Source organism: Juglans regia, chromosome 11, assembly GCF_001411555.2.
Source record: "Juglans regia cultivar Chandler chromosome 11, Walnut 2.0, whole genome shotgun sequence".
In the NCBI taxonomy this organism is placed as follows: domain Eukaryota; kingdom Viridiplantae; phylum Streptophyta; class Magnoliopsida; order Fagales; family Juglandaceae; genus Juglans; species Juglans regia.
This window is the reverse complement of record NC_049911.1, coordinates 8,602,919-8,623,728: the sequence shown is the minus strand read 5'-3', so window position 1 is coordinate 8,623,728 and position 20,810 is coordinate 8,602,919. Positions and strand designations below refer to the sequence as shown.

Sequence of the window (20,810 nt, the reverse complement as noted above, 5' to 3'; positions counted from 1 at the left end):
AGATAAAATATAAAAATTGAAAAAAATATTATTTTTTAATATTATGATTGTTTTGAGATTTGAAAATGTTAAATCGTAATTTAAAAAAATTAAATTATTTATTATATTTTATATAAAATTTTTTAAAAAATTATAATAATAAAATGAAATGAAATAATTTATTTAATTAGAACTGATTTTATGTATCTGTTTTATTTTATAAATTTTAGATATTTGAAATTGTAACCAACTTGTTCATTAATAGGCATAAAAAAATAATAAACCAAAAAAGAAAATGTTCATTAAAGAGAGGGAGTCACGAAAAAGTAGCGGGTTTTCCGGTGCAAAGGACGAATAAGGAAAAGCTGGTGCGGCGACACGTGGCTGGTCTTTGACCGTTAGATGGAGCGTGCAAATTTATGATTCAGTCGATTTTTAAAGATTAGATAATAAAATCCATAGCAGAGAGAGATGTTTTGTTTTACGGACACAAGAGGAACTGCTCAGAGCTAAAAAGCTCAGCACCTGCAAATTAATCAGAGAGAGAAAGAGATAGAGAGAGAGAGAGAGAGGAGGCAAAGGGATGGATTGGGAGACTTAAATTGAGGCAGCTGCTCGGTGCAGAGAGAACATGGCGGCGTTGCAGAGATAGAGAGAGAGAGACACAGAGATACTAGCTGTTGATTTCCGCGGCGTTCTTTAAATGCTTCCTAAATTCACTCTGTAGAGGAAGAAGAAGAAGATGGAAAGAGACTGAATTCAAGGCAGCGATTAACAACTGCCAAACGCAGACCGACGCCTGTCTCTATACCCCAAGTCTCTAGGGCTGCCTGCCTGTAATTAACCCCTCCCCCAACTACCCCGCAATTACCAGAACCACCACTACACAAACTCACACAAGCACACTCTTTGAGAACAAAAAGAAAAAAAAAAAAAAAAAGAGAAAAAAGGGGAGAAATATTACACGCCCTTGTATGCAACACACACAGAACGAGAGAATTCTGAGGAAATACGAGAAGTTAGCACCACACCCACGGATCCAACTCTCCCTTGTTCAAGGCGCGGGACCCAGAAAATACAGATACTCGAGAATTATACCCATTTCGTTGTTGGGTACTGAACTTGGGTGAGAGTGGAGCTTCTGATATGGATTGTCTGTCACAATTGAGGTGCGGGTCAGGCTTAGAGGAGGAGCAATGGCTGGGTTTTTCCCATTAGGTGGAGGAAGATCAGGTACTCCGAGCAGCCAGGAAGATCATCGTCAGCAAAGCGGCAACAACCCGCCAACGGAAATCCCGCCGGAGAACTTGTTTTGGTACAAAAATGAGGAAGTGGCGTACAAGCAGGGTTTCGAGCTATGGCAACAGCAGGAACAAGTACTTCTACAACAGCAAGAACAACAGCAACGGCACCAGCAGCAACAGCTACAGCAAGATCTCTACGCTTCAGCGGCTGGGTTAGGGGTGGGGCCCAGCAGGAGCTCAATCAACGTCTCTGATCATGACTCGCCGTCGAGATCGGCGTTCATGATGATGAGGTCCGCAGGTGGAGGGATAAGCTGCCAGGACTGCGGGAACCAAGCCAAGAAGGACTGCGTTCACATGCGGTGCAGGACTTGTTGTAAAAGCCGAGGGTTAGAGTGTCCAACCCATGTCAAAAGCACTTGGGTCCCAGCTTCTAAGCGCCGCGAGCGTCAACAACAACTCGCTTCTATGCAGCAACAGCACCATGAACTTCAGCTCCGCGGAGAGAATCCCAAAAGACAGAGAGAGAATCCAACCACTTCCTCTCTCGCCTGCACTCGTTTGCCCACCAGCGCGTCAGGTACCTTCGTTTATTTATTTTTTCTAAATATATATAATATCTCAGACACACACTCACAGTTCTACTGATTGACTCTTCGCAAGAATTCCTTTGACGCATCCAAAGAATTCTGAAAAGAGAGAATGTGAGAGAGAGAGAGAGACAGATAGACAGATGGAGGGTTTTGGATGTATACCCAAATAAGACCGTGGGTATCGATTGCGTGTGATGGAAATCGATCTCCATCGTAATTCATCAACTTTTCTTTCTTTTCCTTTTCTTTGTACGCAACACTATTATTTAGTAATTCTGACGAATAGATTGACAGGCCAGGAAGAGATTATTTTTCTTGTCTGTGTCTGATCACTCCTTTGTGCGGATATATATCTGTGTGTGCAGCTAGGGTGTGTGCTTGCTTTATAAACACATAATTGTATTTCATTTCTTTCTTCCAAGTTGACATGTTTATTGTCTAAACTAACATCCCAATGGCTAATGGGTTATATTGTAGGGTTAGAAGTCGGACATTTTCCAGCAGAACTGCGCTCTGCCACTGTTTTCCGTTGCGTACGAGTGAGCTCCATTGACGATGCAGACGATCAATATGCGTATCAGACGGCTGTGAACATAGGAGGCCATGTTTTTAAGGGTATCCTCTATGACCAAGGCCCCGAAACTAACTACTCGGCTGCCGGGGAGAGCTCCTCAGGCGGTGGTGGAGTTCAACCTCTTAACCTCATTGCCAGCGCCACAACTGCCAGCGCCACCACTGCTAGTGGTGGTGGTGCAGACGTGGGTTCTTCTGCTATGACACTCCTCGATCCTACTTCTCTATACCCAGCTCCGCTTAACACCTTCATAGCTGGTACGCAATTCTTCCCACCCCCAAGATCTTGAAAAAAAAAAGACCCGCATTCTTCCCCACCTCTCTCTCTCTCTCTCTGACCAACTTTTCACTTCGCCAGCAATATTTTGATATCGTTGTAGCAGTAAATTTGATAACCATTGATCAAGTAGGAGTAAAGGAAAAAAAAAAAAAAAAAAAGAAAGGACGAGAGCAAACGCGGAAAGCTGTTTGTTTTTTTGTGCGAATCTGAAGTTCTCAATGCAAGTTAAATTATTGATAATGTTCTTCACTTCCTTAAAATGGGAATTTGTTCCGCAGTTTCTGTACGAGATTAGGTGTGCAGTCCAGCGTAGTGCAGTCGTGTCTGTATGTTGTTTCTATTTTGTATCTATTTTTCTCCACTGGGTTGAATTTTACTACATTTTCTGGTTGGTTTTGATATTTGTATCTGCTCTTTTCCTGTTTACCCGCACGCTTGCCGGTTTGAAATTGGGACGGCTTTAATTAGTTTTGTCTATGGCTGGACAAACTACGACGAAAACATCTTTTATCCATTTCGGTATTGGCGGTCCAGCCATGCATAAGCATTCAAGTTCAAAAGGTGAAGGATATTTCCCTCTCCTTCGCCCTCTCTCTATCTCTCTCTCTCCCTCTCACACACACACACTCTATATGTGCAAATTGATCATTGCTTGAATAAGCATGCACGAGATGTGGCTTTGAGCCTCTGATGGGAAAATGAGTAGCGTTTCTTAACATCTGGCTATTGTTTAAGCACATATTGAAGATGTTTATGTATGTTGAGAGTGTACAGTAGATAAATATGAGATACTGTTTCTTCTCCAGTGAAAACTTTCACATGTAAACGAGATAGAAAGATTGGGGGTTTGGGTCACTTTCTATCAGTTTGTAAACATTAATCTGACATCTAGTATGATATTTCATTTTTCATAATTAATGTCCTCGGCAAGAATATATAATTAATTTTCACACTTCCAAATAGAGCGTACTTATATTGTGCTAACTGTTCATTTATTTTATTTTTTACTATTATTGTTATTATTAATATTATTATTACAACTTAGGGTTGCTTATAATGTGGTATATAATTTAGTCAGTGGGGACACATCATGAGACTGAGCTGGCTAGCTTTCTTCTTCCTACTGAGCTATGCTCTCCTCCCAAGGAGGAAATAAATCATATATATTCCAATATTGTTGCTTCACTTAGGTTAACTAATTTGTTAAAATGTGTCTTGTAATTATTTGTGCTTCTCCCTAAGCATTGAGCATGTTAGTCATTTTTGGCCCCTATTCATAGTGAACGCAGGACTTGACACTCCTAGATAGAGTGTATGAGAAATCACCACTTGTCCCAAAAGTTTAAGCTGATGGAAAAATGTAGATTTTATTATTTATTTTATATTTTAACAGTGTATACTTTGGGATTGAATTTAGAGGCCCCAGGAAATGTAAACAAAAAGTGAACTAATTATCGGTTTCCATACTTCTCTATTTTATATATTTTAATTTTGTACACTTTAGGCCCCAAGATCATCACTCCAAATTAAGCCTTAAGGAAAAGGCTTTACATTTTTGTGCTCAATGTTACTAAGTGAAATTGATTTGAATTTTTGCTTGACTAGTTATATTTTTCTCAAGATATATAAGTTTGTGCTACAATAAGAAAATGTTTTGATTTGGGACTTCAATTAGCCTCCAATTTTGATCACTTGCTGAACCTAGTGATGTATTTTGAAATTGATCTAATTGCTATAGAACATACCTTTAGTGGAAAAAATAGGAGCAAGTTATGTTGATCAGTTCAAGGAAGGTATTTAGAATATGTCAAGTCTGGCCTGTTGTGTTATGTAGTTTGCAATCAGGAAAACCATCAGGTTTAAGGTATATCTGGTTTCTTATTAATCTCCTTATAGTTGAATTGATGTAAATGAATTCATTAATAATTAAGCAATTAAAATGTATGTATACATATATATTTATATTGTATATGTGTGTGTGTGTGTGTGTGTGTTATCTTTTAAGTAGAAGAACTCCATTTATCTTTCTCTTACTTTCTCTGGTTCAAAAAGTAAGTATAGGATTACATAAGTAACAATATTGAATCTTACATGAAAACATTGATATAAGGATAAGAGGAGGAGATGTTTCCCTTTTTAGTCAGGGCAAGCTGGAATGTTCTAGTGAAGGATCATAGAGCTAAGACCAAGCTGAACGGTTAAAAATAATCAGCGGGCCTGTTGTTGTAATGCTTTATAGAATTTGCATCATAATATTTTCGATATATGCATGTAAAAATTTATATTTCCAAGTAATTGATATATTTATGTGGTTGTTGACCCAGATATATGTAAAACTGCGGTATTGATCCATTTAAAGTAACATGACCATCATAAACAATCTTGAATTTATGTTGGTACATCCTGGTTGGTAATATGTTTCTCCCATTTCTCTATCTACATAAGCATACGGCAATTTGTTATATGAGAATCTCTATATGTACAAGAACAGATCAAATGACTGAGAGAGGAATTACATATATATTAGACTGTTACTAGAAGCTAGCTATTTCCTCTAGCACCCATTAATTCCTTGCATGCATGTCTGCCCATAGTTGATCTTCCATGTGACTTGTTTTCTTCTAAATGGTTCAGGCACTTGGAAGTTTTCTAATCCCAGTGAGTTATTGATTTTTTATTTTATTTTTATATATGTAGCAATCATTTTACATAAACATATATGAAACTAATATATTATTCTCTAACCATGCACAATTGTTTATCAAGAGGGTGACTGAACTCTTAACAGTGATAAAACCGAGATGAATTTTTCCCAGACTTGCATAAAACAGAATAGCTCAATTCTCTTTAAAGGATTTAATGGTTTTCTTCCGAATTTCTGCTTGCATTACACAGCTTGTTGGAAGTCAATATTCATAAGATTTTGGGTGATGTACTTTTCCTTTATGAATGGAACTTGAGGCAGTGTGCATGATTGTGAGGAAATTCTCTTTGCAGAGGAGAGATCAGAACAAGTTATTTTTCAGTAGCACATTCTAGAACGACTAAAATCTTAGAATGTGTGGACTTTGGTTGTTTGTGTGAGATTTTATATTTGTGCCATGACTGAGAATAATCTCCAGTTGCAATTCGTTTATGCTGTCATTTCCTTTTTGTCGTGTGCTGCTTCACCATGGGTTCCTTTTGTTCTAGTGCAAGTCTCATCCTGACATAAAGCTGGAGACAAATTCATTTTGGCTAACAATTTAGAGAAGAGAATATGCTATCCATGGCTATCTGATCAGACCCTCCATCCTCAGCAGACTTACTTTATTATAGGAATCATCGCAATTACCCCACACACACATACATATTATATATATATATAGTGCTGAATTAGAAGAAAGCTGTCCTGAAAAATGGTCTGAGTTTGTACGTACCATATATGCAGATGTTTATTATATATATATGAGTTATTTTGTCTGGCAAAGACTCGTATAGATCACCAGAAAGGACTCGGATATATATATATATATATAAATATAAATAACGTCCCCATTTTCCAATGCATATATAATTGAAACCGCTTTACAGAGATGATGATGATGATGAGAATGACTCCCGTGTTAATTTTCTGCTCAAAAAGCTTTCACTTTTTATCAGATTCTCATTAGATTCATGCACAATGAGGTGTTACTATTCCCGCTTACGCTAACCCGCATGCAAGCACTACACTACTTCATTAAATTGTCCGCTTCTGGTATGGAAAGCTTCTCGTTAATTTGTTAACAACTGTTTGATGGAAAGAATACGAATCTTTCCTCGGCCCCACCCTTTCCGGCCAGAAAACTTCATTTTTATTTTCTCAAAATTATCACTCATTTTGTAACAAGCAGCTTAGCTGGAGGCTCATATATATATATATATATATATAAAGTTATCATTTTGACCATTAATGTAAAAATAAGTTGTATTTTATATACTTAATTTCATAAGATCTGACGTCCTTAATTAATTTATAGATGCATAAAGTAGGTAGATCATAAGGTAAATACAAAATCTCAATGATTGCCTGCTAATATTTAAAGTCATCGATCATGTTACGTAATAAATGTGTGTGTATTTGTCCCGGCTATTGAAACCCTAGCAGTTATATAGTTTGTTTGCTAATTATTTATACACATGCTAAAACCCACTTAATTGGGTACTTTCTATTTTGGATGAAACGACGTTGTATCTTAATATATAATCAATAGCGAGAATAATGAAAGAATGCATGGAACTTTATACATCATGAGCTACATATATATATATATGGTAATTAATTAAAAAAACTAATTAGTGGAAATAATGTACTCATATATACCTGGATGTCACGAGTCTCTCCTTGGGTACGGACACTTTCGATTCTTTTGTGGAGAGCCCGCAACCCAACATGCAGCTCCAATGACAGCCATTATATATCAGTGTCAAGACTGATCATCTCATGCAGTTCGGTCGTTATCCAAGCTCAAAATCATGCCTTTGCCTCACACACCAGCCGAATATATATATATATATATATAGCTATTCCAGCTTTCTTCATTTACGTATTTCTCGATCTCTTTGGTGGCTCCGTTTGTGACGTACTCGCCATTGTTAGCTAGCCAGAGTTTCGGGTGCCATTTACAACCCCAGACCTGTGTTATTTGGCAGTACTCTAAATGCACAGGAGGGAGGAGGTTCTCTTTAAATGCCCGAAATATACATCAAGGCACTTAATTTAGTCTTTTATGAGGGATCAATGAGAGAGAGAGAAATCATTAAAGCATGTGAAAAGGTTTCTGCCTTTCCTTTCATGATCGGAAGCCATTGCAGAAGGCAAAACCATAGAAAAGAATGCTAGGGTTTTTATGGTATTGGGGCAGTATTAATATAGGTGTTGGGTTAGCTGCAGATTGAGAGTACTATATAGGAGTCTGATGCACCATAATGCAGTTTGTTTTTGTTTGTGGGCATTATTGGTGTGGTCCCGACTCCCAACACCAACAAAGCCGTGAGAGAGAGAGAGAGAGAGAGAGAGAGAGAGAGAGAGAGATATGTAGAACTCTCGGGCTCTGCTGCTGCTGCAAAAAGGGTAGCTTTAATCTACTCTACTACAGTTGCTGTTCTCTAATTTTGCTTCTGATCAAGTAGGAGAGACAGCTGCCTGCAGCCTCTATGAGAGAGCAAACTGTACTACACACTGCACTGCAAAATGGTGCATGTTTTTTGTACGTTGCAGCACGAAATTGGATTTCAGAGCTACCTCTCTCTGTGTGTGTTTACTGTATAGCAAAGAAAACGAAGGTGCAATTGTGTATTATATGGTGTAAAAATTGAGGAAGGTTGCTGTGACCTTGAGGCTTATATTTTTTTTAATAATACAAGATACAGTTTGAGTTGTAAAATCGTCTTTAAAATGGGTGTTTAGAGTTTAAAATTCTTCTAAAAAATATATATATAAAAAAAAAAAAGTTGTAGAATTGCAACAATTTTTTTTTTTTAAAATGAAATTTAATATTAAAAAATTTATTTTATAAATAAATATTATATTTATTCCATTAAAAAAAAAAAAAAAAAAAGCGAAACTTAGACGTTAAATATCATCAGCAGCATATTTTGTGGGTTTGGTTGGGTTGGAATTGGAGGACAAAGCGTGTTCTGATTGCATTGTCGCTTCGAATGGGCCAGCATTTATATGCTTTCTTTTGTTTGCACGTGCTATCTGTACTATGACCCTTTTTCTCTTCTCTAGCGTATTTCTCGAGGGATATTGGCCCACTTTACTTATCCTCATCAACTTCCCCAAACTTTTCTCTCTTCATCATAAAAATTATATTTGTCAGTATACATTATGCAAGCGATCATATTCATTTTTAAAAAATATATAATTTATATGAGAAAAATAATATGTAGTGTTTGCATAATTCGTAATTATATTTCATATTATTCGATAATCATGACTCTATTTATGTGTCTATTTATATTCTATTTCAAGCAATTAAATTCGAGAAAACTTGAGGAGATCTTTTTTTACACACTAATCCTTATTATATTTATTTATTTATAGAAACATAAAATCCCTTCACCAAAATAGTAACATAAAAGTTCCTTAAACCAAATAGAATTGAACAAAAAAATAGTATCCTATAATCATATTTGTTGTGAGATCCATAATTTTCATATATTTTAATTTCCTATTATTGTGTTATTTATTTTTTTATTTTATTTATGATATTTTTAATTTATTTTAGTGTGTTTTTGTTTTGGGCTTCTTAACTTGTACTGTATTTATGGACTATATGTATTGTGTGTCTGTGTTTTAAATTGGGCCATGTGTTTTAAAATTGATCCAGCCCGTGTGTGTATTATGTTTCGGCCCAGCCCTTGTGGCTTGAAGAGCCCAGTCCGTGCATTTAAGTGAACCCAACCCCTTAGCTTGTAATATGGCGCCGTTTTGTTGAAGGGGCTCCATCACTTTCTCCTTTGCGTTGTGCACTGCTTTTCTTCTTCCTTCTTCTTCTTCTTTTCTTCCTTTTCATTCTGGTTTCTTCTTCTGCTAGCTACTGTCAAGCCGATTTCTTCCTCCAATCTTAGCACAGCATCACAGAAAATTTCTTTCTCTCATCACCAGCCACTACCAACTTACTTTCCACCTCCTCATTTCACTTTCTTTTCAGTGTCTTTCGGCAGTGGACTTCGGGAGGTAGCAATCAAGACGCCGCTCCACTCAGCCACCTCCTTCTTCTGTGAGCAGCTTTGTGTTGACCGGAAGTGAACTCCAAGTTGCGCTGTCAGCCGCCGCGCCACACGTCCGCGCCTTAGCCTCCCTCTCCTCCACGGCTTGCGTTGCCGATTTCGTTTTCTCTACCCGAGTGACACACTACCACCTGCTACCGCCTTACTTGGCCATAGGCCACGGGTTCTACAAATAAAATCTTCCGAGTTCTTCACCTTCCCTCTCTTGTTTAAGCCTTTTTCCTCTCATGTGTTTAATGTGTTGTTCTGAGAATTTTGGTTGTTAATCCAAGAGCATGTGAAGTTTTGCCGTGTTGTGTTTTGTTCTAAAGTTGAATTTCACTCGGTTTCTTGGTGAAATTATTGGGCTATCAGTGAGTTGAGTTTTCCATCCACTTTTCACCTAGCCCGATTTGTCTTTGAGAGAACTCACCAAAAAGGCCAATATCTTGCCCTTGAATCACTATTGTTGCCGCCACCACTTTTGACAACATCCATTTCGCACGATCTTTCAGAAAATTTTCATTTTCGTGTATGTAATTTTTAAACGCAATCCATGAGCCGTTGAAGTGTTGAGATTTTAATTGGAGTTGTTGGAATTGAGCCTTGGGTCGGATTTGGAGGATGATATTACGCGTGTAGTTGTGAAATTGTATATTTGTAAATAGTTGAGATTTTATGTAAATGAGATATCTCATATGTCATCCAATAAATTGTTGTCATGCACATTTATCATCTTAAATAAATTGTATTATGAAGTCACGTTGTCAGTTTTGAAAATTGAGACTGATTATGTGGATGCGTGTGTATCACGACCCCAAGTCGAGATGAGATATTATCTCGGTGGAACTCTTCTGGTCACTCGGGAGCATATCAGATTGACGTGACGTCCCTTGAGTTGTCACAAGGCAACGACGGGAACGGACAAGATGGTAACGCTCTTATACCGATTTCGTGACATTTTGGCTGGCGAGATTAAAGGATGCTTGATCATGTACGCGCTGGGCGTGGAACTGGGCATCGCTCGTTACGAAGTCTCATGCACGGACGTTACCCGTGGTGTGGCGATGAGAGCTAGGGCGTGCGGACGGTCTATATGAGAGATCTTGGTGCATGCATAATAAAATAATGATTATGATTGGGCCAAAATGAGATTTTTGGAGTGAGTTATTAAAAGTGTGTTTTTGGAAAAAATAATGTGGTTTTGTTTTCTACATATTTGTCCGTATGGAGACGTGTGATTATATTATTGTGTTTTAAATCTCTTGGATGTTGTTTTGATTAATTATTTGTTGAGATGTCATAATTTCATTGTGATGTTTTACCCTACGGTTCCGTCTTATGGTGCTGTAGAGTCTAACGCAGAGCTCGAGTATGAACCTGAGGGGCCGACTCTGCCAGAAGCTTAAGTTGTTGATATGTTGTTCAACATTTTGGGATTTATTTCCCTTATGTTATTTGTTTTCTTTAAATTTTCTGTCGGATGATTGTATAATTCTTGTAAAGATATTTTATTGTTTTTAAAAAATTTTAGTACTTAATAAAGAAAAACTTTTTTATTTCTCGACTGCGAATATTATTTTTATACACTTATTGTATGTTGTACACATTCTGAGTACTGATCATTAGGGTGTGTGATCCGTATGGTCATCATCCCGGTATCACAAATTTTACAAAAATAATACGTAGGGATTGAGGGCGTCACATATAGTATCAGAGCGGTCTGACTCTAGGTAAAAACCGTAAAAATATCTAAGTGTAATACCAGAAAATTTTACATTTGTAGCTACCAGCTCGTAAAGAAAAAATAATAAAAATTATATGTATTATTTATAAGTGAAATCATATAAATAAGTTATATATGTAAATTTGGATTCGGTCAATCGCAGCAACAGATTCTTCAAAGATATTTCGCATCAAAGTTCAAGCTGGACGTAAATCTGGATGTGACATTACTGAAATAGCATGAAAGGGATTAGACACATTTAAAGAAAGTTATGACCCTCATCAATATTATTAGGGTAGTGATAGGCTTACTACCTATCTACTACCCATCTATTATTTGTAGTGTTTTTATTTTTTTATCATTTTATTTTAAGTATTTTTTTAACATCCTTAATCATTAAGAAAAAATTAAAAAAATATATAAATTTACTAATTATCACTTCCTTAACTATTAAGTAAAATAAAAAATTATAAAAAAAATCAAATATAAAAAAAATAGTAAATGAGTAGTAAGAGGATAGTAACCCTATCATTTTCCATATTATTAACAAGGAATCTCTATATATATATATATATATATATATATATATATTTTTTTTAGAAATTTTATTTGTTGTTAAGAATCTGAATGCATGTTACTCTAGATTTTATCAATAAATAGATAACAAGATTGTCACCCCCTTTTAATACACAAAAGCAGTGTCAGAAGTTCATAACGTATAATCATCTGAGACACGCAGGCTGAGACAGGGTATTAATATGACATGCCATCCATCCGGAAAGCCTATCTAATAAACAGAAAAGGGAAAAGCTTCTTTTTCTTTGTTCATTTGATTTGTCCATTTTATTTGACTGTTGGTATTTTTTATTTATTTTTAATAATTAAGTAAGTGATTTTAAATATATTGTTGTATTTTTTTAGTTTAAAAAAATAAAAATATATTAAAAAAATGTGTAAAGAAAAAGCAAAAAAAAAAAAAAAAAAAAGACTGGGCGGCAGAGTAGCCGTGCCCAACTGAAAATATATTGATTGCTCACATGAGAAGTCTACATGCAGACACAGACCTGTTTATTAAAATTGTTTATATAATCACTACTTTTTAATGTCATAAAATGAGTATCAAGTTCTCACATATCTCTTCTCCACGACTTTAACATTTCATTTTGGCTTGTCAAGAAGTAATAAAAAAAAGAAAGAAAAATCAAGGGGAATAAAATAACACGTATTACTAGCCCAGTAGTCAGTAATGCGTGGGTATAAATAATCTCATAGAAGGTATCAGTTTATTTATAGGGTGATTCTACCATGTATATACTTGGACGTAATCTAACTACCCCGCAACCTTAGAGAAGATCCGACAGTACTGAAGCACTGCTAATCGAATAGGTCCAGTTGCTACTCAAGCGAGTTCCAGAGCTTAATTGCTTACCCTGACAGAGGAAGACAAAACATGCTACGTTCTGACACAACTCGCGCACACAGAGACATCCAATACCAATAATCACAGCAAGTAAAACATATCACAAATGCAGCTGGTTGTAGTAGTCAGTCTATGTATGATCCATGGAAGATATTCATTAATTATATTTGGAGCCAGGCAACGGTATACAAAGGGAAATAGTACATTTTTAAAAAACCCAAAATTTTCTACCTTCAGGGGACTCTTAACTACATGAAAACTCAATCCCAAAGTCCTCCCCACGCCATAGGATTTAGAAATTGTACAAGCAAATTGCTCTAACAAAGTGAAAGATGTAGCTTCTTTAATCAACGCTGGCAAGCAAATTTCATATTTCATTCAGTCACCGGGGACCAGATGAAGCACGAGGTTTCCCCTTCATGGAATTCAAGTGTTGGGTGACAAATATGACCCCCATCACAAGTATAAGGCAACCTACCAGTGTGCTGAAGAACAGGGCACCAGGCTGCCTTGTTTGGACAAAGCCATACACCCCACTCGAAGTCACAAGAATAATGTCATTGAGTCCATCATTTGAAAAGTCCTCACAGATTAGGGCATGCGTTGGTGCCCCGGGAAGATCAATTGATGTTAATGGACTTCCTCCTGGAGATATCACCACAGCTTCTTGATCTCCTGCTGCTAGGATCACTTCTTGATTGTCATGCATGCGCAAGGAAAATGCCTTCAGTGTGGGGACTACCATAGTAGCTTCCATCATACCAGATGGGGATGGAAGATTTGACCATGTAGCACCAGTTGAGAGATGCCATTGCCAATCAGCACCATGCTCATGCGAGAGAGGGGAGTATGAAGTTACCTAAAAGGAATATAAAATTTGAGCTTCCAATACAGTTGAAACAGTTATACAGATACAATAAGAATCCTTCTGTTGATCATATCAGAGGTGTTCAAATATCACTCTGAATGCTATTATCCCATTCTGACAATCATGATGAGCATATTTCCCTTGTAGAGCATAATTCATAAGATTCGCTTTTATGCTGACAATTCTTAGATGCAATCAAATTTTAGGTGCAGCCTCTCTGCCATGGAGGTCATATTTCTGCCCCCAATGCGATAATGAGCAAAAACAGAAAACTTATTTTGGTTTGTTGCCTGAACTAGAGCCCCTCAATCCAATGTCAAGGTATCCATCCATAAGAGATTGCAATGGATCAAAATTAATAGCATACCTCCCCTCGATTTGTCAAGAAGATAACATCACCATGGCTTCCCTTACGATGCCTATGACCATCACTTCTTGGGATTAGAATAGGTGTTGCCACCTCTAAAGAAGTAACATCTGGTGTACGACCATAGTATCTGGAGAAATCTCCATGCTGGAAAAAGTTAGAGTGGCTATACTGACAGATTGAAGCATTGAAGAGTTGCTCTCGTGCTGGTACACCAGAGGTTGCAACAGCCCAACATGGTCGCAAAACTTCCATGGATCCACTAACAACAGTCTGCTCAGCACCATTTCCTCCAACAGCCTGAAGACAGGAAAGATTTGACATTTATTGGATCAATATACAGCCAGAAGTTTCTAATAAATGGTTGTATGCATTTCTCATTATCACTGCAGTTACTAAACAAAACAGACATCATCTCTTTGTACTTTGGCTGAATTCAACAACATGGTTTTGGGAGAAAGCTAACCACATCCAAGGTACAGAGCAAAACATAGGGCAATACATGCGTACTTCGAAAAGGGGTACTTGAACAAGATACAACTACAGCCACCATGGATCAGATACATAGGGTTTGAAGAGCCTATTGAAATAGTGACAAGACCAGAGAATGAAAAGAAACAAATATGCACCTGGACATGGTCTAGGACTCCGTCACCATTGATATCAGCATGAAGGCCACCTTCTTGAAGATGAAGCTGCATAGATCATCACTATCAATGATGAAGCGTGTTAAAGTAAAAATAACGACAAATACAACATAGCTCAAATGTAATGAAACCAGAATGTTAACACTTGTTAACTGAAGCTTGTTAAATATAATACAAATATGCATATGGTCTAGATATGCTGCTTTAATAAACAAGTTCCTTGGCTTTCCAGATGTGAATAACTTCCGTGTTGTACTGCAGCATTTACAACTACTGTAGCAAGTTTAACATCTCTTAAGAGAACTTCACATTAGCAAATGTCATTAATACAAAATTTTCAATCCATCCATTGACTTTCTAAATGAACAAAGCTTGATAGAATGTGTGGGCTAATAACCTTACACATGGTGCGGCCTGATGCCAAATGAATAACTATTATCCCTTCCTTCTGATGAGCCACGACAACATTTGGAACCCACCAAATCTTTGTGTAGGTTGTTATGGTAGGAATATAAGGGGGTGTCTGCATCCGGAAGCAAAACAGGTTATAACAAGGCAGTTTATAAAATAGAAGTTTCTTCTGTAGTCCTGATAGGCAAGACATAAAGTTATAGATTAACCTTCCCAGAGGAAAGTTAGTGATCACTACTTTCACAAAAATGTAGCACAGCATCTCAAGGGATGCAAGCAGCAAAAGCAATTGAGGGAACATAGTTGAGAAACTTTCAGTTCATGCTAACTTACCAAGTCATCATCCTTCAATTCAAGACCTAATGCTATCAGATTTCATGAAACTGCTGTAAATTGTCTCAAATCCCATAAACTTTGACAAATTAATTCTGCTGTCCCAAATCCCATAAACTTTGACAAACTAATTCTGCTCTCAGATGAAAGCATCATCCATATTCTTAAAAAATCATTTCAATCAGTAACAGAGAAAACTGGAACTCTCATGCAGAAGAACTTTGCAGTTTACCGTATACACAGTATGCCACAATGTGTTTACAAATTTTAGGAACCAGAAAAAATGTTTACATAGTTGACTATTAATTGTACATAACTGAGTATATGTAAGTATATAATATTAACATAAACATAAAATAATAAATACAAAATTTTCTAAAATTTAGAAATATAATAAGATAAAAAAATAAGTGCATGTAATGTAAAACTAATGAAATAGAACTTTTCATCATTCTACATGAAATCTATAGATATGTATGATAATCTCCTTTTTTTCGGCAGTGTTTATTTCATGCATGCACTAAAAGAACATTTAGTAAACATAGAACACTAGATAGTGCACAAGTTACTGGTATGGAATCAAATAATCAATGAGATGAGACAGGTCATGAGATAACTCCCCGCAGGACTGCAGAAGCCATGCTTCTATTCACCCCCGATGACGGACCATGATATTTTAGGTGACACAGTTTCACCAGGAAAGGGGTAGAAAGCTTTTGGATGACAATAATGATCATCATCAACAACTCAAAATTCTAACAAGGAAAGCAAATACAAATACTTTTGTTTTATCGGTAAGTGAACAAAAATGTGATGTGTCTTGAATCCACGACCTCAATATCTACCCATTTCTTGTGGGGGCAGGAGGTGCCACTTGGGTTAGGCAAAGTGGATGAGGAGCAATGTTAGATGCCTATTGAAAAGAATCTAAGAAAGATGCTATTACTGGTCATATGTATTTCTACAATGAACCAAGTTAACAACTCCAGCATATTCTGTTGATGGGTTTGCTAACCAACAAAATAAGTGAATGAGTGAACCTGAAAATATGTTTAATGAAGTGCATACAGAAATGAATAGCGAATTTAACCTTCTTAGACTTTGCTGAACTAGCATAATCTGCAGCCTTTCCAATCAGGTTTGAAATTTTTTTTCTTGTGTCTTTCCCTGGAGGATGGTTTTCCTCAGGCTTGTGAAAAGGGTAGTTTGTGGTCTTTCCAGATGTTTTCTTCAAAGTTTTCCTTTTGTGCCGCCTGAAGTGTGCCAGCTTCAACACAGTATCTTCTCTCCTATCCTGAATAGAAATAATATCAATGCTGTCATCACTTCCAACTATTTAAGGATGAATACATCTATTTTTCTTACATACTTACCCAGTGATGTGGCATTACTCCAAGAATTGACTCTCTGAATTCCCTACACTCAAACTATCACATGAAAAAATTAGGAACAATGCACGTCTCTAAATGAATGAAACCATCCAACAATAAATCCCACAAGATGTGGGAAACACCAAAAGAAACCATCCAACTGGTATCAATTTTTTTTTTTTTTTTTTTTTTTTTTTTTTTAAATTTTGTAAGTAGGTAATGACTGGTATTATGAAACATATTAACAGTAACAAACCAAGCTTAAAAAGATACCTCTCCAGGATGACGACTATTCAGAGTATGAACATCAAGCTTATAGTTATGCTGCGGAATTAACTCTGACGCATCGGAAGAACGTTCTTCAGTACTCTAAACCACAAAAAGATGAAATAAGTAGTTGGATGAGAAAAAAAAGCTGATGGAAGTAACACACCATTAATAACCACCAGATGCCATCAAGCCACACCAACAGCACTAAATTATGACCCTACAAGAATTTGCTACAACTTAAACGTGAATGAAACAAAATTTGAATTCAATATAATCAAAGAGATGTGATTGGAGTAACAATCTCTCAAGGAAGAACTATTGAATCAGAGTTTGAGATATGATAATGCGTTGGATGCTGAGAAATAACATACAATAAACAATAAAAATAGATCACCTCATTCTTACTACTCCATCGGTGTTCACCAGATCGACCAGCAAATGCGAAAAATACAAAATGGCGTAAATCAACAGTTCCGGGGTTATCAGAAGCCTATGCAAGACAAACAAAACACAGAATTGATATCATGTCTTCACTACCGAAACCGAAGATAAAATTTTTCATACACCTATTAGGTCTTGTGTCAAATGAATCATACATAAAAAAGAAAAAAGTAGGACACTCAACTGAGTAAACTGAAATTCGAAGAAAGCATGGGTTTCATTGTAGGAATTGAGTTGAAGTTACATTTATGTTGGAAGGGATAAGTTGTATATGTATGGAGGAAGGGTATTATGCATTGAAGTTGATTTCATTGTGTAGTTTGGATGGGATTGTGAAGCTTAGAGAGATGCATTGTACATCTTTCCTGAAAATATAAGGCGAGATGCTGAAAACATCTGTAACAATTTTAAAAACACTTTAGACACATGTTTACATAACAAAAAATAGCTTTTTAATCGTAAAACTTTTTAACCAAGCTCTATTGATAAAAGCTCTACAATTCAAAACTCTATTACCCACGGCAATCCCAAATTGGTCTTTGATATTGGAAAACCATAAAGCTCCAATGCATTTTAATTTTGATATGATAGTTTGATGATGCTTTTGTCCAAGGATTGAACTAGTGAGGACTAGAATTACAATGGCCGTGAGGGGATTTGTGAATTGCTCGTCAAAACGATGTCATACAAATTCCTTGGTGAGAAAAATGTCAATACCTCTTTTTCACTGGCACTTCTTCTATGTTGCTCAGCATTTTTTTCAGGCATCCCAATTTCTTCAAAAGGATCCATGGCAATCTGAAAGGGTAAGAAAGATAGTTGCAAGCACACCAATAAGGAAAGATATAGTGAGTCTACAATTTTGCACATCATAGAGCATCCATATTTGCAAGTGCACCGATAAGGAAAGAAATTAATAGGTAAGAGTATATTTGGCTTTCATTTTCTGGAAGAGATGAGTTCTCAAAACAAGGACTAAAGGAACAACAATCTACAATCTCATTAGCATGCACAAATCAAAAGAGTAATAGGCAATCAAATTTATCAGTATAAAAAAGCAACGACTAACACTTGGATACATGCCTAACAAAAATAAGCCTAACAGCGTCCCAACAACCCCTAGGGGTTGGCTCAAGTGGTAAAGGCTTTGGGCTTGGAGATATGCTCCTCCCAGGTCTAAGATTCAAATCCCCTTGGGTGCAAACAATCTCTAGGGGCCATCGGACTGGGGGATTTTCCCCTTGAACTACCTGAGGTGCACTTGCGGAAAAATCCTTGCCGAGGGCCCGTGCACCCCTAGGATTAGTCAGGATGCTGTTCCTGGACAACCGATGCCGATCAAAAAACAAAAAAAACAAAAAGCCCAAAAGCCTAACGTTTGCCAAAACCCAAAAATTTATATCCATCTCCATGAATAAATAAAGACCAATCAGGTGAAGCAGCACTAGTGTTCAACTCCCAACAGTACAATTTCCTCACTTTTCTTTTTGATAAGTTTCTTTTTTAAAATTTTTGATAAGAAATTTCCTCAATTTTCATGATGTATAAGTTAAAAAAGACAGTAGCTGCCAATCATATCTTTTAATGATTCTTCTGAAAAAGAGAGAAAAAATTGCCCTTGTAAACTAGGACAATCTTCTCAGCGGGTGTATTGATGAGGCCGTGCATGTATTTGTCGCTTCTTAACTCTTTGGTTCACATTTCTTGTTCTTTAATCAACTGATAAGTGGAAGGTTGACCAGATTGACTGCAATTCCTTTAATCCTCAAAGCATATTACACGTGGCTCATAATAAAGTGTGGAAAGAAAATTTTATAACTTGATCTACTAATTTCTCAGCACGTCAACAAAAGTGTAATACCATACATACTACATCCTCTAAAAACAAATAAATAAATAACTAAACAAAAACATACATGAGGTTGCATTTCCATTCTCCCACCAACAATCACTAATCCAGCATCCCCATGCTTAATGGTGTAATTGCTTATCAAGATTGAGATCTCCCTATGATGAGCATTATGCGGGAAATCTTCCTGCCAATAAGTAACAAGAATCAGCACTGACAAGAGACCATTGGTGGTTGATCCTTACAAATAATTGAATTAAAACAGTACCACTAACCTGCAAATTGTTTTCCCACAGCTTTTTGAGGTTGTGATCAAAGCACATAACAGACCAACCTGAAGTAACAACAACCAGGACCTGCTTCGGCTTCTGTCCGGGTTTACCTCGATCAACAAGGCCTGCAGCCATTGCTACAGGACGCCTCCCAGAAGAAATCCTGATTTTGTCAGGCAACAAGCTCACCTCTGCGAGCACACGCACATCACTGAACCCTTCATCCACACGCCTGGAGTGTGGCTCCAAAACCTAATAAAAATTCAACATAATTCAAGATCCCAATAGCTAACAATGACAGTGGAGACCATGACATATAAATATTCCATAAAGCAGCTTAAAATTACTATTAAATAACATTGCTATCTTTAATATTAAAAACTTTACCAGTAACAGATTAATATAAAAGATCGCGATCATTATGAAGCACCAACAGCATTCTAGAATAAGAAGAAAGATTTCGATTCATAGATAATGAAATACATACTCTAGAATACCGAAGAATAAGTCCTGTAAATGTCCTCACCTGAACTTTTAAAGGTGCTGAAATCAAAGCAAGCGGTAAGAGAGTTCAAAATCACCTGAATTTTGGCGTCGTGGGTGGCCACGAGGACTTCTTTCTTTCCGTCGCCGTTTAAGTCGCATACGATTGGTGGAGGGAGGCGCTCGGCTTCGTATTTAAGAGGGTACTCATCGGATAGATGCATCCATGCCTCTCTGAATGAGAAATCGCCCTCGTGCTGGAAAATTCAGAAATCAAATGAAAAGAATTTCAATCAGAAAAATCAATGTCCACGAAAGAAAGAAATTGAAATTGTTAGGGTTTGGGGTTTATGAGAAATAGAAAATGGGTCTGCTCGTGATTGAGGTGTTGGGAAGTAAGTAGTGTGATGGTGAAATGTGAAGGACCTGAAGAGAGAAGAAGATAGCAAAAGCGGAGAGCATGAGAATGGCCAAGTCTCGCTTCCTCATCTTCGATTTTCTTCTTCTTCAGGCGGTGGAAGATCAATTTCTCGCAGTGTCTTAGGCTCAGCAGCCGCAAGAGAGAGATCGGGACGGAGGGCTGGGTTCGGTTGGTTCCATAAATATTGACACAAACTCGCGAGCCAGTCGAGGACTTTCGTTGCTTTTCTTCGGACCTATGTTATTTCACACCGACCTCTTTGTCACGCTAAATTATAGCAAAACTCTTTAAAAATTTGATATTTAGAGGAATGGTATATATCACATTTTTATTTTATTTTAATTATATTAAAGAGTGATTTGAATTTAAAGATGTGTTAAGATGATTTATAAATAGTAGAATAAAAATTAAATTATTTATTATATTTTATGTAGAAATTTGAAAAAATTATTTTAAAATTTAAAAAAGTTGAATTCTTTATTATATTTTATGTGAGAATTTAAAAAAATTGTAATGATGAGATAA

At 36.7% G+C, this 20,810-nt stretch overlaps 2 protein-coding genes across 4 annotated transcripts; one reads left to right on the top strand and one right to left on the bottom strand.

The window, feature by feature from the left end:
- The first annotated feature begins 458 nt into the window (after positions 1-458).
- LOC108992063 (protein SHI RELATED SEQUENCE 1-like) lies at positions 459-6,138 on the top strand. 3 transcript variants are annotated; one of them, XM_018966514.2, is made up of 3 exons: positions 459-1,803; positions 2,294-2,647; positions 5,862-6,138. In XM_018966514.2, the coding sequence occupies exons 1-3, from the start codon at positions 1,176-1,178 to the stop codon at positions 5,876-5,878; spliced, it is 999 nt and encodes a 332-aa protein (XP_018822059.1). In that variant the 5' UTR covers positions 459-1,175; the 3' UTR covers positions 5,879-6,138. The 3 variants fall into 3 exon arrangements, with proteins under 3 accessions (XP_018822059.1, XP_035551292.1, XP_018822058.1); XM_035695399.1 differs by lacking the exon at positions 5,862-6,138 and adding an exon at positions 2,948-3,575; XM_018966513.2 differs by lacking the exon at positions 5,862-6,138 and having other exon boundaries at positions 2,294-2,906.
- A 6,548-nt stretch (positions 6,139-12,686) lies between these two features.
- LOC108992033 lies at positions 12,687-20,523 on the bottom strand. The gene is made up of 13 exons (XM_018966475.2): positions 20,291-20,523; positions 19,963-20,121; positions 19,385-19,633; positions 19,177-19,296; positions 17,978-18,058; positions 17,214-17,309; positions 16,823-16,918; positions 16,553-16,606; positions 16,270-16,473; positions 14,833-14,958; positions 14,418-14,483; positions 13,789-14,088; positions 12,687-13,412 (listed from the first exon to the last, which is right to left on the bottom strand). The coding sequence occupies exons 1-13, from the start codon at positions 20,351-20,353 to the stop codon at positions 12,936-12,938; spliced, it is 2,091 nt and encodes a 696-aa protein (XP_018822020.1). The 5' UTR covers positions 20,354-20,523; the 3' UTR covers positions 12,687-12,935.
- Positions 20,524-20,810: the final 287 nt, after the last annotated feature.

Excerpts from the sequence above, each read along its gene's own strand:
- LOC108992033 (XM_018966475.2), bottom strand. The coding sequence starts at position 20,353 with ATGAGGAAGCGAGACTTGGCCATTCTCATGCTCTCCGCTTTTGCTATC. Across the intron at positions 16,607-16,822 it reads ATAGTCGTCATCCTGGAGAG|TTTGAGTGTAGGGAATTCAG; the intron begins GTATCTTTTTAA and ends TTCATGTGATAG. Across the intron at positions 13,413-13,788 it reads TCTTGACAAATCGAGGGGAG|GTAACTTCATACTCCCCTCT; the intron begins GTATGCTATTAA and ends TATTCCTTTTAG.
- LOC108992063 (XM_018966513.2), top strand. The coding sequence starts at position 1,176 with ATGGCTGGGTTTTTCCCATTAGGTGGAGGAAGATCAGGTACTCCGAGC. Across the intron at positions 1,804-2,293 it reads TTTGCCCACCAGCGCGTCAG|GGTTAGAAGTCGGACATTTT; the intron begins GTACCTTCGTTT and ends GTTATATTGTAG.